The following is a 14,655-nucleotide window of genomic DNA, read 5'->3' as shown; positions in this document are numbered from 1 at the left end:
AAGTTGGTGAAGAATTTAATTTAATGTATTATAATATAATATATATTTATCAAGTTAATGATATTTAGATATTTAGATTTAGAAGTACATCAAACGATTATCACGATATAATGCATTTTCTTAACTTTTATATAAATAATATAAATAGATTTCGAATTTCGATTAAAATCCGAATTTTAAATGAAAAAAAAAGGAGATACATATATAATTCTACGAAGTCATCATCAGTATAAAAGATATAATGAATTGAAATAATAAAATTCAATTTTACATTTATCATCACTTGATATATTTTTAATTGTTTTATACTGTCTATAATATATATTTAATATATCATCTTTTTCATAATCTTATAGTGATACAATTTTTATTATAATGTATTTTTCATTTTTTATAATCATTACACTTATCACTTTTGCAACTTTATAGAAATGATACAATAATGATGACAAATAAATTTGAAAAAAGTTAATTATATATTACGATTTGACAGAAAATATATTAAAAAAATTTTTATCTATTATTTATAGAATCTAATAATTTAATTTAATAAATTAATAAATGAAATCTTGCAAATATGGGTCAAATATAATTTAATTATAGCTATTCATAGTCAATCATATTAGGAGTTAAAGCAGATTATTTTGAAGAGTTTTTTAAAATTTTCTTTGTAAGAATAAAAGAAAATATTAAAATGATTTTTTTATCTGTTCTTAAAATTACAATATAAAATAAAAAAAATATATACATATATAGGGTATCGCACAAATATTACAAAGACAAATAATTTTAATCAACTTTTTTATACAAATACCTTATTTCTGCGATTAAATTGGAAGATAAATTAATTGTGTGAGACACCCTGTATATTTAATTAGATAATTCTAATATATAAATCAACGAAATTACTGTCAGCAATTTAATGCAATACACGTTTCATATAATTGCATTATATAACATATTTTTCGACAAAGAATATAAATGGAAAAAATAGTAAAAGAGTTAAAAAAGATAAAAACTCAATAATGAAACGCTTGAAATTGAAATAACAATAATGATTTCTTATTCTACGGAATAAATTTTTTAATTGTACAGAATTGACATTATGATGACTATTTTTTGTTAAAGAAAATGAAGATTCATAAAATAGAAAAAAGATTGAAAAAGAATAAAAATTAAACAACCTACTAAAAACTGAGAGCGTCATAATATAGCCCATTCGAAACCAATCAACTTTTATTTGAAACATTTTTTAATATTCTGAATAATAAGCGAGATATTAAAAAAAAAGTGTAAACGTCGAAATTTCGGCGACCGAAGAAAATTTTTGGCCAAAAACTCGATTTTGTATTAGGAGAACATGATATGACAGGAGGTCGACCTCCTACAAATTTTTAATTTTTGCTATATCTTTTAAACTATTGGTTTTTCGCTATAAGTGGTTAATACTTTTTTATAGGAAATTTTATGCTCTATCGATTGGCGCTTTAAAAAATACATGTTATCAGTAAAAAAAACAAAGTTGTGCTAAAAAAGCTCCTTATTGGTCAACCTACTAAAAAACTGAGAGCGTCATAATATAGCCCTTTCGAAACCAATCAACTTTTATTTGAAACATTTTTTAATATTCTGAATAATAAGCGAGATATTAAAAAAAAGTGTAAACGTCGAAATTTCGGCGACCGAAGAAAAATTTTTGGCCAAAAACTCGATTTTGTATTAGGAGAACATGATATGACAGGAGGTCGACCTCCTACAAATTTTAATTTTGCTATATCTTTTAAACTATTGGTTTTTCGCTATAAGTGGGTTAATACTTTTTTATAGGAAATTTTATGCTCTATCGATTGGCGCTTTAAAAAATACATGTTATCAGTAAAAAAAACAAAGTTGTGCTAAAAAAGCTCCTTATTGGTCAACCTACTAAAAAACTGAGAGCGTCATAATATAGCCCTTTCGAAACCAATCAACTTTTATTTGAAACATTTTTTAATATTCTGAATAATAAGCGAGATATTAAAAAAAAGTGTAAACGTCGAAATTTCGGCGACCGAAGAAAATTTTTGGCCAAAAACTCGATTTTGTATTAGGAGAACATGATATGACAGGAGGTCGACCTCCTACAAATTTTTAATTTTTGCTATATCTTTTAAACTATTGGTTTTTCGCTATAAGTGGGTTAATACTTTTTTATAGGAAATTTTATGCTCTATCGATTGGCGCTTTAAAAAATACATGTTATCAGTAAAAAAAACAAAGTTGTGCTAAAAAAGCTCCTTATTGGTCAACCTACTAAAAAACTGAGAGCGTCATAATATAGCCCTTTCGAAACCAATCAACTTTTATTTGAAACATTTTTTAATATTCTGAATAATAAGCGAGATATTAAAAAAAAAGTGTAAACGTCGAAATTTCGGCGACCGAAGAAAAATTTTTGGCCAAAAACTCGATTTTGTATTAGGAGAACATGATATGACAGGAGGTCGACCTCCTACAAATTTTTAATTTTTGCTATATCTTTTAAACTATTGGTTTTTCGCTATAAGTGGGTTAATACTTTTTTATAGGAAATTTTATGCTCTATCGATTGGCGCTTTAAAAAATACATGTTATCAGTAAAAAAAACAAAGTTGTGCTAAAAAAGCTCCTTATTGGTCAACCTACTAAAAAACTGAGAGCGTCATAATATAGCCCTTTCGAAACCAATCAACTTTTATTTGAAACATTTTTTAATATTCTGAATAATAAGCGAGATATTAAAAAAAAAGTGTAAACGTCGAAATTTCGGCGACCGAAGAAAAATTTTTGGCCAAAACTCGATTTTGTATTAGGAGAACATGATATGACAGGAGGTCGACCTCCTACAAATTTTTAATTTTTGCTATATCTTTTAAACTATTGGTTTTTCGCTATAAGTGGGTTAATACTTTTTTATAGGAAATTTTATGCTCTATCGATTGGCGCTTTAAAAAATACATGTTATCAGTAAAAAAAACAAAGTTGTGCTAAAAAAGCTCCTTATTGGTCAACCTACTAAAAAACTGAGAGCGTCATAATATAGCCCTTTCGAAACCAATCAACTTTTATTTGAAACATTTTTTAATATTCTGAATAATAAGCGAGATATTAAAAAAAAAGTGTAAACGTCGAAATTTCGGCGACCGAAGAAAAATTTTTGGCCAAAAACTCGATTTTGTATTAGGAGAACATGATATGACAGGAGGTCGACCTCCTACAAATTTTTAATTTTTGCTATATCTTTTAAACTATTGGTTTTTCGCTATAAGTGGGTTAATACTTTTTTATAGGAAATTTTATGCTCTATCGATTGGCGCTTTAAAAAATACATGTTATCAGTAAAAAAAACAAAGTTGTGCTAAAAAAGCTCCTTATTGGTCAACCTACTAAAAAACTGAGAGCGTCATAATATAGCCCTTCGAAACCAATCAACTTTTATTTGAAACATTTTTTAATATTCTGAATAATAAGCGAGATATTAAAAAAAAAGTGTAAACGTCGAAATTTCGGCGACCGAAGAAAAATTTTTGGCCAAAAACTCGATTTTGTATTAGGAGAACATGATATGACAGGAGGTCGACCTCCTACAAATTTTAATTTTTGCTATATCTTTTAAACTATTGGTTTTTCGCTATAAGTGGGTTAATACTTTTTTATAGGAAATTTTATGCTCTATCGATTGGCGCTTTAAAAAATACATGTTATCAGTAAAAAAAACAAAGTTGTGCTAAAAAAGCTCCTTATTGGTCAACCTACTAAAAAACTGAGAGCGTCATAATATAGCCCTTTCGAAACCAATCAACTTTTATTTGAAACATTTTTTAATATTCTGAATAATAAGCGAGATATTAAAAAAAAGTGTAAACGTCGAAATTTCGGCGATCGAAGAAAAATTTTTGGCCAAAAACTCGATTTTGTATTAGGAGAACATGATATGACAGGAGGTCGACCTCCTACAAATTTTAAATTTTTGCTATATCTTTTAAACTATTGGTTTTTCGCTATAAGTGGGTTAATACTTTTTTATAGGAAATTTTATGCTCTATCGATTGGCGCTTTAAAAAATACATGTTATCAGTAAAAAAAACAAAGTTGTGCTAAAAAAGCTCCTTATTGGTCAACCTACTAAAAAACTGAGAGCGTCATAATATAGCCCATTCGAAACCAATCAACTTTTATTTGAAACATTTTTTAATATTCTGAATAATAAGCGAGATATTAAAAAAAAAGTGTAAACGTCGAAATTTCGGCGACCGAAGAAAAATTTTTGGCCAAAAACTCGATTTTGTATTAGGAGAACATGATATGACAGGAGGTCGACCTCCTACAAATTTTTAATTTTTGCTATATCTTTTAAACTATTGGTTTTTCGCTATAAGTGGGTTAATACTTTTTTATAGGAAATTTTATGCTCTATCGATTGGCGCTTTAAAAAATACATGTTGTCAGTAAAAAAAACAAAGTTGTGCTAAAAAAGCTCCTTATTGGTCAACCTACTAAAAAACTGAGAGCGTCATAATATAACCCTTTCGAAACCAATCAACTTTTATTAGAAACATTTTTTAATATTGTGAATAATAAGCGAGATATTAAAAAAAAAGTGTAAACGTCGAAATTTCGGCGATCGAAGAAAAATTTTTGGCCAAAAACTCGATTTTGTATTAGGAGAGCATGATATGACAGGAGGTCGACTCCTACAAATTTTTAATTTTTGCTATATCTTTTAAACTATTGGTTTTTCGCTATAAGTGGGTTAATACTTTTTTATAGGAAATTTTATGCTCTATCGATTGGCGCTTTAAAAAATACATGTTGTCAGTAAAAAAAACAAAGTTGTGCTAAAAAAGCTCCTTATTGGTCAACCTACTAAAAAACTGAGAGCGTCATAATATATTCCATTCGAAACCAATCAAATTTTATTAGAAACATTTTTTAATATTCTGAATAATAAGCGAGATATTAAAAAAAAAGTGTAAACGTCGAAATTTCGGCGACCGAAGAAAAATTTTTGGCCAAAAACTCGATTTTGTATTAGGAGAACATGATATGACAGGAGGTCGACCTCCTACAAATTTTTAATTTTTGCTATATCTTTTAAACTATTGGTTTTTCGCTATAAGTGGGTTAATACTTTTATATAGGAAATTTTATGCTCTATCGATTGGCGCTTTAAAAAATACATGTTGTCAGTAAAAAAAACAAAGTTGTGCTAAAAAAGCTCCTTATTGATCAACCTACTAAAAAACTGAGAGCGTCATAATATAGCCCTTTCGAAACCAATCAACTTTTATTTGAAACATTTTTTAATATTCTCAATAATAAGCGAGATATTAAAAAAAAAGTGTAAACGTCGAAATTTCGGCGACCGAAGAAAAATTTTTGGCCAAAAACTCGATTTTGTATTAGGAGAACATGATATGACAGGAGGTCGACCTCCTACAAATTTTTAATTTTTGCTATATCTTTTAAACTATTGGTTTTTCGCTATAAGTGGGTTAATACTTTTTTATAGGAAATTTTATGCTCTATCGATTGGCGCTTTAAAAAATACATGTTATCAGTAAAAAAAACAAAGTTGTGCTAAAAAAGCTCCTTATTGGTCAACCTACTAAAAAACTGAGAGCGTCATAATATAGCCCTTTCGAAACCAATCAACTTTTATTTGAAACATTTTTTAATATTCTGAATATTAAGCGAAATATTAAAAAAAAAGTGTAAACGTCGAAATTTCGGCGACCGAAGAAAAATTTTTGGCCAAAAACTCGATTTTGTATTAGCAGAACATGATATGACAGGAGGTCGACCTCCTACAAATTTTTAATTTTTGCTATATCTTTTAAACTATTGGTTTTTCGCTATAAGTGGGTTAATACTTTTTTATAGGAAATTTTATGCTCTATCGATTGGCGCTTTAAAAAATACATGTTATCAGTAAAAAAAACAAAGTTGTGCTAAAAAAGCTCCTTATTGGTCAACCTACTAAAGAACTGAGAGCGTCATAATATAGCCCTTTAGAAACCAATCAACTTTTATTTGAAACATTTTTTAATATTGTGAATAATAAGCGAGATATTAAAAAAAAAGTGTAAACGTCGAAATTTCGGCGACCGAAGAAAAATTTTTGGCCAAAAACTCGATTTTGTATTAGGAGAACATGATATGACAGGAGGTCGACCTCCTACAAATTTTTAATTTTTGCTATATCTTTTAAACTATTGGTTTTTCGCTATAAGTGGGTTAATACTTTTTTATAGGAAATTTTATGCTCTATCGATTGGCGCTTTAAAAAATACATGTTATCAGTAAAAAAAACAAAGTTGTGCTAAAAAAGCTCCTTATTGGTCAACCTACTAAAAAACTGAGGTCACCAAAATGTAGCCCTTTCGAAGCCATTCAACTTTTATTACAACCATTTTTTAATATATTGAAGAATAAACGAAATATTCGAGAAGAAAGATTAAGTTCGAAATTCCCTGAGCGATAGGAAAATTTTTGTCCAAAAAGTCGACTTTGTATTAGGAGAACATAATACGATAGGAGGTCGATCGAAAAATTTTTCCAAGAAATGACGTCAAATTCTCGGAATTTCTAAAATTCTTGGAAATGAGGTCGAGTTCTTAGAATTTCTAAATTTCTTGGAAATGACGTCAAATTCTCGGAATTTCTAAAATTCTTGGAAATGAGGTCGAATTCTTAGAATTTCTAAATTTCTTAGAAATGACGTCAAATTCTTGGAAATTTCCGATTGCTCGAACAATAGGATGACACGTTTGGCCAAAAATTCGATTTTCTATTAGGAGAACATAACTTAGAAGGAGTTTTTTCACATTTATCCTACATTTACCGTTTTCCTTCTTACTTTTTTACCATTCCTCTTATCGTAGCCATTCTTTTAGAGCTTTAAAACATTGTTTTTCAAAATTTATACATATATTTAGATTTTTACTTGCTTGTACGCATATCTCTTCGTACTTTTTTGTGTTTTTTATCATTTTTAAAAATTTTTTAAAAATTCTTGACGATACTTTGAGCATTGTATTTTTATTATTGGGAATGAACCGATTGTTTTTAATGACCAATTGCATAATATAATGCACTGGGTGTCCGGTTAATATTATCTGAAATATCTCGCTTGTTTTTGGGAATATTAAAAAATGTTTCAAATAAAAGTTGTAGAATTTCGTGGTACACCCCTCCGCAATCTATTTTTTTTATATATGGAAGAGTAAAGGATTTATAAGAGTGAATGTTGTTTTTTTAAATAGAAGCATACAATTTTTAATATTCCAGCTGATGTTTCTTGGCATTCTCTGTAAAAAAGTATTAAGGCATGTATAGCAAAAAAATTTAATTAAATATCTTTTAAACTAATGGTTTTTTACTATATATATGCTTTAATACTTTTTTACAGAGAATGCCAAGATACATCGATTGATGGAATAAAAATTATAGGATATCATATAAAGAAATACAATTGACGCTGATAACTTTTTTATGACTCCACCTACGAAAAAATTGAGATCACCAAAATGTAGCCGTTTCGAAGCTATTCAACTTTTATTACAATCATTTTTTAATATTTTGAAGAATAAACGAGATATTCAAGAAAAAAGATTAAGTTCGAAATTCCCTGAGCGATAGGAAAATTTTTGTCCAAAAAGTCGACTTTGTATTAGGAGAACATAATACGATAGGAGGTCGATCGAAAAATTTTTCCAAGAAATGACGTCAAATTCTCGGAATTTCTAAAATTCTTGGAAATGAGGTCGAGTTCTTAGAATTTCTAAATTTCTTAGAAATGACGTCAAATTCTTGGAAATTTCCGATTGCTCGAACAATAGGACGACACTTTTGGCCAAAAATTCGATTTTCTATTAGGAGAACATAACTTAGAAGGAGTTTTTTTCACATTTATCCTACATTTACCGTTCTCCTTTTTTACCATTCCTCTTATCGCAGCCATTCTTTTAGAGCTTTAAAACATTGTTTTTCCCAATTTATACATATATTTAGATTTTTACTTGCTTGTACGCATATCTCCTCGTACTTTTTTGTGTTTTTTATCATTTTTAAAAATTTTTTAAAAATTCTTGACGATACTTTGAGCATTGTATTTTTATTATTGGGAATGAATCGATTGTTTTTAATGACCAATTGCATAATATAATGCACCGGGTGTCCGGTTAATATTATCTGAAATATCTCGCTTGTTTTTGGGAATATTAAAAAATATTTCAAATAAAAGTTGTAGAATTTCGTGAGTCGCACACTCCTCCGCGATCTATTTTTTTATATATAAAAGCATTAAGGATTTATAATTTAAATTATATTTTTCGGAAAGGAAAATTTTTATTTTATGTTATATATTTATCTGCATTGTTACCTGTTGTATCTGCTGTTTTTTCAATTGAAAGATTTTTTGTCTTTTTTTTCAACAGTTTTCTTAATTCTAAGAATACTTACCATTTTGTATACTTATCTTTTATTGCATGGCATGTTATATTTTTATAATACAATTTTACCATGTTTTTTTACTACTTTTTTATCTCGGTATTGGATAATTTAAGAAAATGTTTCGAATAAAATTTAAACAATTTTAGTTAAAATTATATTTTTACTAATTTTTCGTAGATGAACTAAGATTTATCTAACTGAAGTTTAGTTTTTTAAATAGAATATATTTAATTCATTATATATTTATTAATACATTAATGGATATATTTTGACATTCTTTATAAAAGGTATTGTAACATGTCATTATTAATTTAGATAATGCTTAAATATAATTGAATATCTTTTTAATTTTGTAAATGATTTAGTAATTTTTATTTAGTAATTTCATAGAAAATGATATGCTATTTATATTTATGTATTAAAAAATGTATTTAAAAATGTATTTAAAAATACAATATTTATCTTCACATATCTTACACATGTTTTTCAATTGCTATATTATATACTTTTTTGAGATTATTTAACTTTTATTTGAAACATTTTTTAAACTTACTTGTTATATATTGCTTGTTGACCACCCTAATTATATATTTTAATAAATGAGTAAGTTAATAAATTAATACTTAAGGATTATATATTAATATTATAACATACATTATCACAGATATTTATATGCAGACATTAGTATCAAACATTTTTAACGAATAATAAAACAGATCTTACTATATATATAAAGAAAAAATTTATCTAAAATAGTTCCTTTGACGATAGATTTATATTAGACAACATTAAAATCGATGAGTTCAGAGCTAATCAACAGCTAATGTTCTGGATTATTCATTGTAATTAAATTCTTTGATAGATGGAATTAATTTTTTGCACAATTAATAAAACTTTCTTTTAAATTTTGCATACCTTTCAAGCTTCCCATTAGAAATCAAGCAGAAAAGTCTATTTTTCAACGTGTCTTGTATAGAATCATGCGTGAAACTTAATCTATCTCAAGAAAAAGAAAAAAAAAAAAAAAACTTAATAGTCCATCGTAAAATGGTGGAAGGTAACAAACAGGGAATTAGTCAATCTTGCTTTAAAGGCTAAGAGACTTAAACGTTTAATAGACATATTTGCATAATAATTTCGAGATTAACTCTTTTCACGTAATTTTAAAGACTGAATAACTTACCTGTAAGCGATAAATGCATCGTGAACTTTTCCAGAAGCGGCGAGACAACGTCCCAACAGGTAAAGGCTTTGCCCGCTTTTCGGTTCCGCTTCTATAGATTTTTGCAGACAGTGGATGGCAATTGCTTGCTTCTGCTGTCTTGTTATACCAAGAACTGTACAATCAACCACGTGGTACATCCATCCTATAACAATATATATCGAAATTCGAACGATAAATAATAACGCGTAATTACGTTCAATTAAATTCAATTAAATTAAAAAACGATTAGATTCGTTATCACTCTATCGTCGATGATTGATGAAAAATTCTAACCATTTCGTTACGAAGGAGGCATGTACGATAGTAGGTGAATAATATAACAGTATAGTCGTAAAATATATCAGCTAGCTAAAATTTTGCGATAAAAATATTGTTTTGAAATATCTTTTGAGGTTATAAAAAATTTTTCGATGATTCTTTTCTTTTCAAACTATTTCTTATTAGATGCATCAAATGTATGGTCAAATGAATATATATTAAGAGAAGAATATAATTCATCAACGAAAAGATAAAAGTACGGTCTAATTACACTTTGGAAAGGTTCAATAATCCTGTCATTATTTCACAATTATCATATTATTATTTATACTAATTGTCCATTGTTACTTTATTACCTATTATTGTTTTATTGCACTCGTTCATAAGAGCGATTTTCGTCTTACACAGTCCCCGTGTTAGGACAACGCTTAATCCCTCGCATCTAAACCGATCTCTCTTTCACGCACATTTCCCACATTTCCACGGATCTTCGCTCGCGATATCTCGACAAACAAGCAAAATCGTAACAAATATTCGCATTTCACGACGTCGAATTATTTATATTTTCACGTGCATTCACAGGATTGAAAGGAAAGCACGAAAAAAAGGAACGAAATAGATCGAAACGAGAATGAAACGAGAGGTGTCGCAAGAGCGCGAATCAAGATGAAATCGAAGGACTCTCCAACGTTCCCTTCGAGTTGGATCGCTGCGAATTGTGGATGTGTTGTTGCCTGAACGCTAGACGAGTACCGAACTGAATAGATTTTCGCAGGTATAACCTAGGGTAGCCACTTTTACCCCACTCTCCCTTCGAGGCGGTCTCGAATTACAACCCTCTATAAACATAGGCGTAGAAACGGTTGTACGAGGACCTACGTCTTGGGAAAATAGTCGTTGAGTAGATGGCTGGGATATCTCTCTCTTTCTCTGTGCAGAGGGAAAATTGTTCACGAGATTTCTATTTTTTCTCTCTTTCTCTTTTTTTTTAAATAAATGATTGTGCCTATCTAAGAACGTCTTGGGAAGATAATTCAAATTGGATATTCTTTGGATTTTTCTGATTTACGTACACGTAGGAACGTTTTTCTCAGGAGTTGGAGAATTTTATTTTATTTTATTTTATTTTTTTTTTGTTTTGCTTTATTCAAATTATCCTGTATCTGCATAGGGACAAAGAGGATCTATGTCTTGGGGAATAAAGCTGAAACGTTTCCTTTGAGGGGAAAAAAATTATTCAGGAAAGTCGGAAATTATTTTACTTTTGTTCCAAAGTAATTTATAGTCATGGGAAGATAGTTCAAATATATTCATATTTATTATAAATATGAATTTTCATTCACTTGTTATATTATTATATGCAGCGATGATTATATTTACGCAAACAATTTTATCAATATTATAATATATTCCAATTAATCTATACAGATTTGTTTGATTCGTGTAGCAAATTTGGAAATACAATACGATAATTATTATTATTATTTGATAAATAAGCGATTCATGAATCAATTATCGATCCTACTGCCATCAATATGTAATCACATATTGCAAGAAAAAGAAAAGAGAAAAGAATCTGTGTGTTCTTAGATCTAGAGAGAAATATATTCCTTCTATATTTCAGAATATCCTCTTTCGCAAAAAAAAAAATCTTTCACTTTCTCATATCTGATCGATCGAAATATTATTTTTCCATTTCTGCGACAACACACACATTTCCAAACGCTCGGTTTTTAATTATAGTAATTCTCGTTCCTTTGCGCCACGTATTATACCCTGTAAATTAAATACGTGCCGTGGGAAAACGAGAGTTTCGCAACAAGTTGTTACACAATCGTAGAATGCGATGCTAAACGCACGGCGATTCTAAATGGAATTAAGTCGGTCGGCTCATAAAGCATCCGGCGAAATTAAAGCGTCTACTGTGCTCTAATTGTCGCTCGCCATTCATTCATTCTTTCAATTCTCTGTTTTCGTTTTTTTTTTTTTTTCTCAACCAATTACACAATGGATCTCGATATTTCATTTTCATCGCATATATTTATTTTACTTTACATTCCACGTGCCTTTTCACGTTCCCCCCTTTTCAACCAGAATTATACAGAGAAAAATATAATTAAACTCGTCGATAGAGATTGATGATATAAATATCTGTTCGATAAATTATAAATTTTATTCTTAACGCGTGTCTTTCCTTTGAAAATTTGTTTAAATTTCTTTTTCATCATTTGTGTTTAGAATAGAATTTCTTAGAAAAATTTTTTCTAATTTAATCGGAAAATACTTGAAATATTAATCTTATTAAAATTCTTATTTTCATTTGAATTGCAATAACTCGTTATTAAGCGTTAATTGTTTTAATAATAGGATTGTATTGCAATCTATTCTAAATTTACTTTGAATGAATGTGAACTAAATTAAAGCGACCATTATATTGTAATTATACTTCGATTCGTTTATTCAACTTGCTTTCTACATAAGCCTTTATCTAATATCGTATAATATTCCTTACAATATTTAAAATTAAATATTGTTAAACTTTTAATTTCAATTTTTACAAAATATTCCGTTCGCACCAATTGACTTTCGCAAGAGAATTTCCGTTTTAGAATTGTGTTTTACAACCTGAAGTCAAAGATTCGAAGAAAAAAAGGAAGTAAAAACTGTGGAGAGGAGGAGGAGAAAATGTACTTCGTAAAAATCAATTTAACACGCGTATATATCTCTTTTCGGTGGAAAACATCAGAAATTGCTACGAAATACGAGACGGTAGAAACGTGTAAAAATCTCAGGCCAAAGGTAAACAGTAATAAAGCAACCACACGGCTGATGATTTACGAACTGTTGCCGTTTTCAACATAATTACAACGAATATCATAATCTACCGTGACAATAAAGTCGCAAGCTGTGCTTCGGGCGATTATGAAAAGGCAACCCCTGTCGGTTTTGAAAACGTCTTCGTCTTATAAGAAATAAATCTTAAGCCTGAACCATGGTTTCCTATCCATCTAAAATTTTCCAAGTTTTTGAAATATTTATGGTACCGTTTGTCGAATAAATTTTAAATCCCAAGTGATTTATAGATCTCTAATTTATAATATGCGTGTGAAAATCATCACCAACAATTACGTGAAATCCACATTTTGTCGCACAATTGTTTAAAAATTTGTAATCAAAAGAGTTTTAGCAAGAAGCTGAAGAAGAAATAAAACAGTTGAATGAGGATAAGGGTGTACGAGGCTGAGCATTGACGACAGGAAAGGCCAAGTTATGAAATAAACGAGGGGGAAAAAATCGCGGAGGAAAAAAAGAGGAGGGAGAAAAAGAAAAAGAAAAAGAGAGAAAGAAGGAACATCGTATCGAACCGGTCTCGATGTGGACACGCGAGAAGCCGTAAACAGGTTGTAAAAGAGTCCTGTACCGTTCAAGACCCGTAAGAATGAGGCTATATAAGCGTGCAGAAGTTTCGAGGCAATTAGCTCCTTCGGTTCCGCCATGGGGGATGGAGGAGGGTGATTGAGAAGGGGCGGGATGTTGTTGCGCTCAACTTTAATAAGTTTGTTTGCTCGTTCTGCACTTTATAGCTTTAATACGTTTGGCTGGAAATTATTGGGAAGGAGGAGATTGTTTGAAAAAAACGATTTTAAATATTTGGATAAATTATATATTAAAATTTCGATACATTTAATATTTTCTTCTTGAAATGAATATCACGCACGAAAATTTCTCCCATGAAAAATGGATTTGTTGCCCATCTTCCACAATTGCTTCTCAAAGTTTCTACACAAAGCGCTCTCAGAAATCTTCGTACAGATAGGATTCAAGTTCACTGTCGTAAAACTTGGACTTTCTCGAGAGGTCTTGTTTGTGTCATCCTCAACCAGAGAGTTTCTCACGCGAGTATCGGTTGCGGAAAATTTGTGGAATCCCAATTTTCCTTTGAAATTTCGCGCGTCGTTTTCCTTTATTTACATTTTCCGGGTGTTCCTTTTCCCTTAATTTCTCTCCGCTTTCCTCTCTTTCTTATTCTTCTCGCGTTTCGGTATGCAATGAATACGTTTAGGAAGGAATAAACACGAGGTCGGGGGGCTCATCACGGAGGCATTTAAATTATCGAGGCAGGATATCGAGTTCGTTTCCAGACGCAATTTCCAGATACTGGAGGCCGCGTGCCGATGTAATGGCATTTTATTGGGATGACGATCGTTCGCTTTTTCGTCGTACGATTTCGAGACAGGGATCTTGAAACCTTGTTCTTTCTGCGGATAGATAGTGCAACATCTTTCGAATTCCTTCGATAATTAAAAATCGACGTCGTTAAAATATTCTTCTCTTCGAATCAAGGTAATCAACGATAATTTATTTCTCCACTTCGAAAAACTAGATAATATTTTTCGAGGGAAAAAAGAAAAATGTCCGAAATATTTTTCCTTTTATTTCGAGATGATATATTTATCTTCTCACGCTTCGATGCGAAACGAATTCTTCGTTTTAATAATTTTCCAATCGTCCCCTCGCTGAAATGAAATAATTTCAGGTGATACAAAGCAAGTGAAAGTAAGAGTACGTGGCTCTCCCCTCGAAGAGCTTACCAACGATCCTCCTGCTCGTTTCCTTCGAGGCGTTTCTGTTCACCCAACCTTCCATCCATGTGTCGAGGGATTTTGCGACGCGCAAGTGGGTCAGTCAGCAGCAACGTG

General features: G+C 29.9%; 1 protein-coding gene across 1 annotated transcript in view; it reads right to left on the bottom strand.

The window, feature by feature from the left end:
* The window catches only part of LOC412863 (histone demethylase UTY), a 96,977-nt gene that overhangs the window by 10,379 nt on the left and 71,943 nt on the right, over positions 1-14,655 (bottom strand). The window contains exons 6-7 of the mRNA XM_396315.7: positions 9,656-9,839; positions 9,388-9,468 (exon numbers count right to left, since the gene is read on the bottom strand). Coding sequence (XP_396315.6) covers positions 9,388-9,468; positions 9,656-9,839 — 265 coding nt within the window. The remainder of the gene's footprint in view (positions 1-9,387; positions 9,469-9,655; positions 9,840-14,655) is intronic.

Source organism: Apis mellifera, linkage group LG10 (assembly GCF_003254395.2).
Source record: "Apis mellifera strain DH4 linkage group LG10, Amel_HAv3.1, whole genome shotgun sequence".
NCBI lineage: Eukaryota > Metazoa > Arthropoda > Insecta > Hymenoptera > Apidae > Apis > Apis mellifera.
This window is presented reverse-complemented; position numbering and strand designations above follow the sequence as displayed.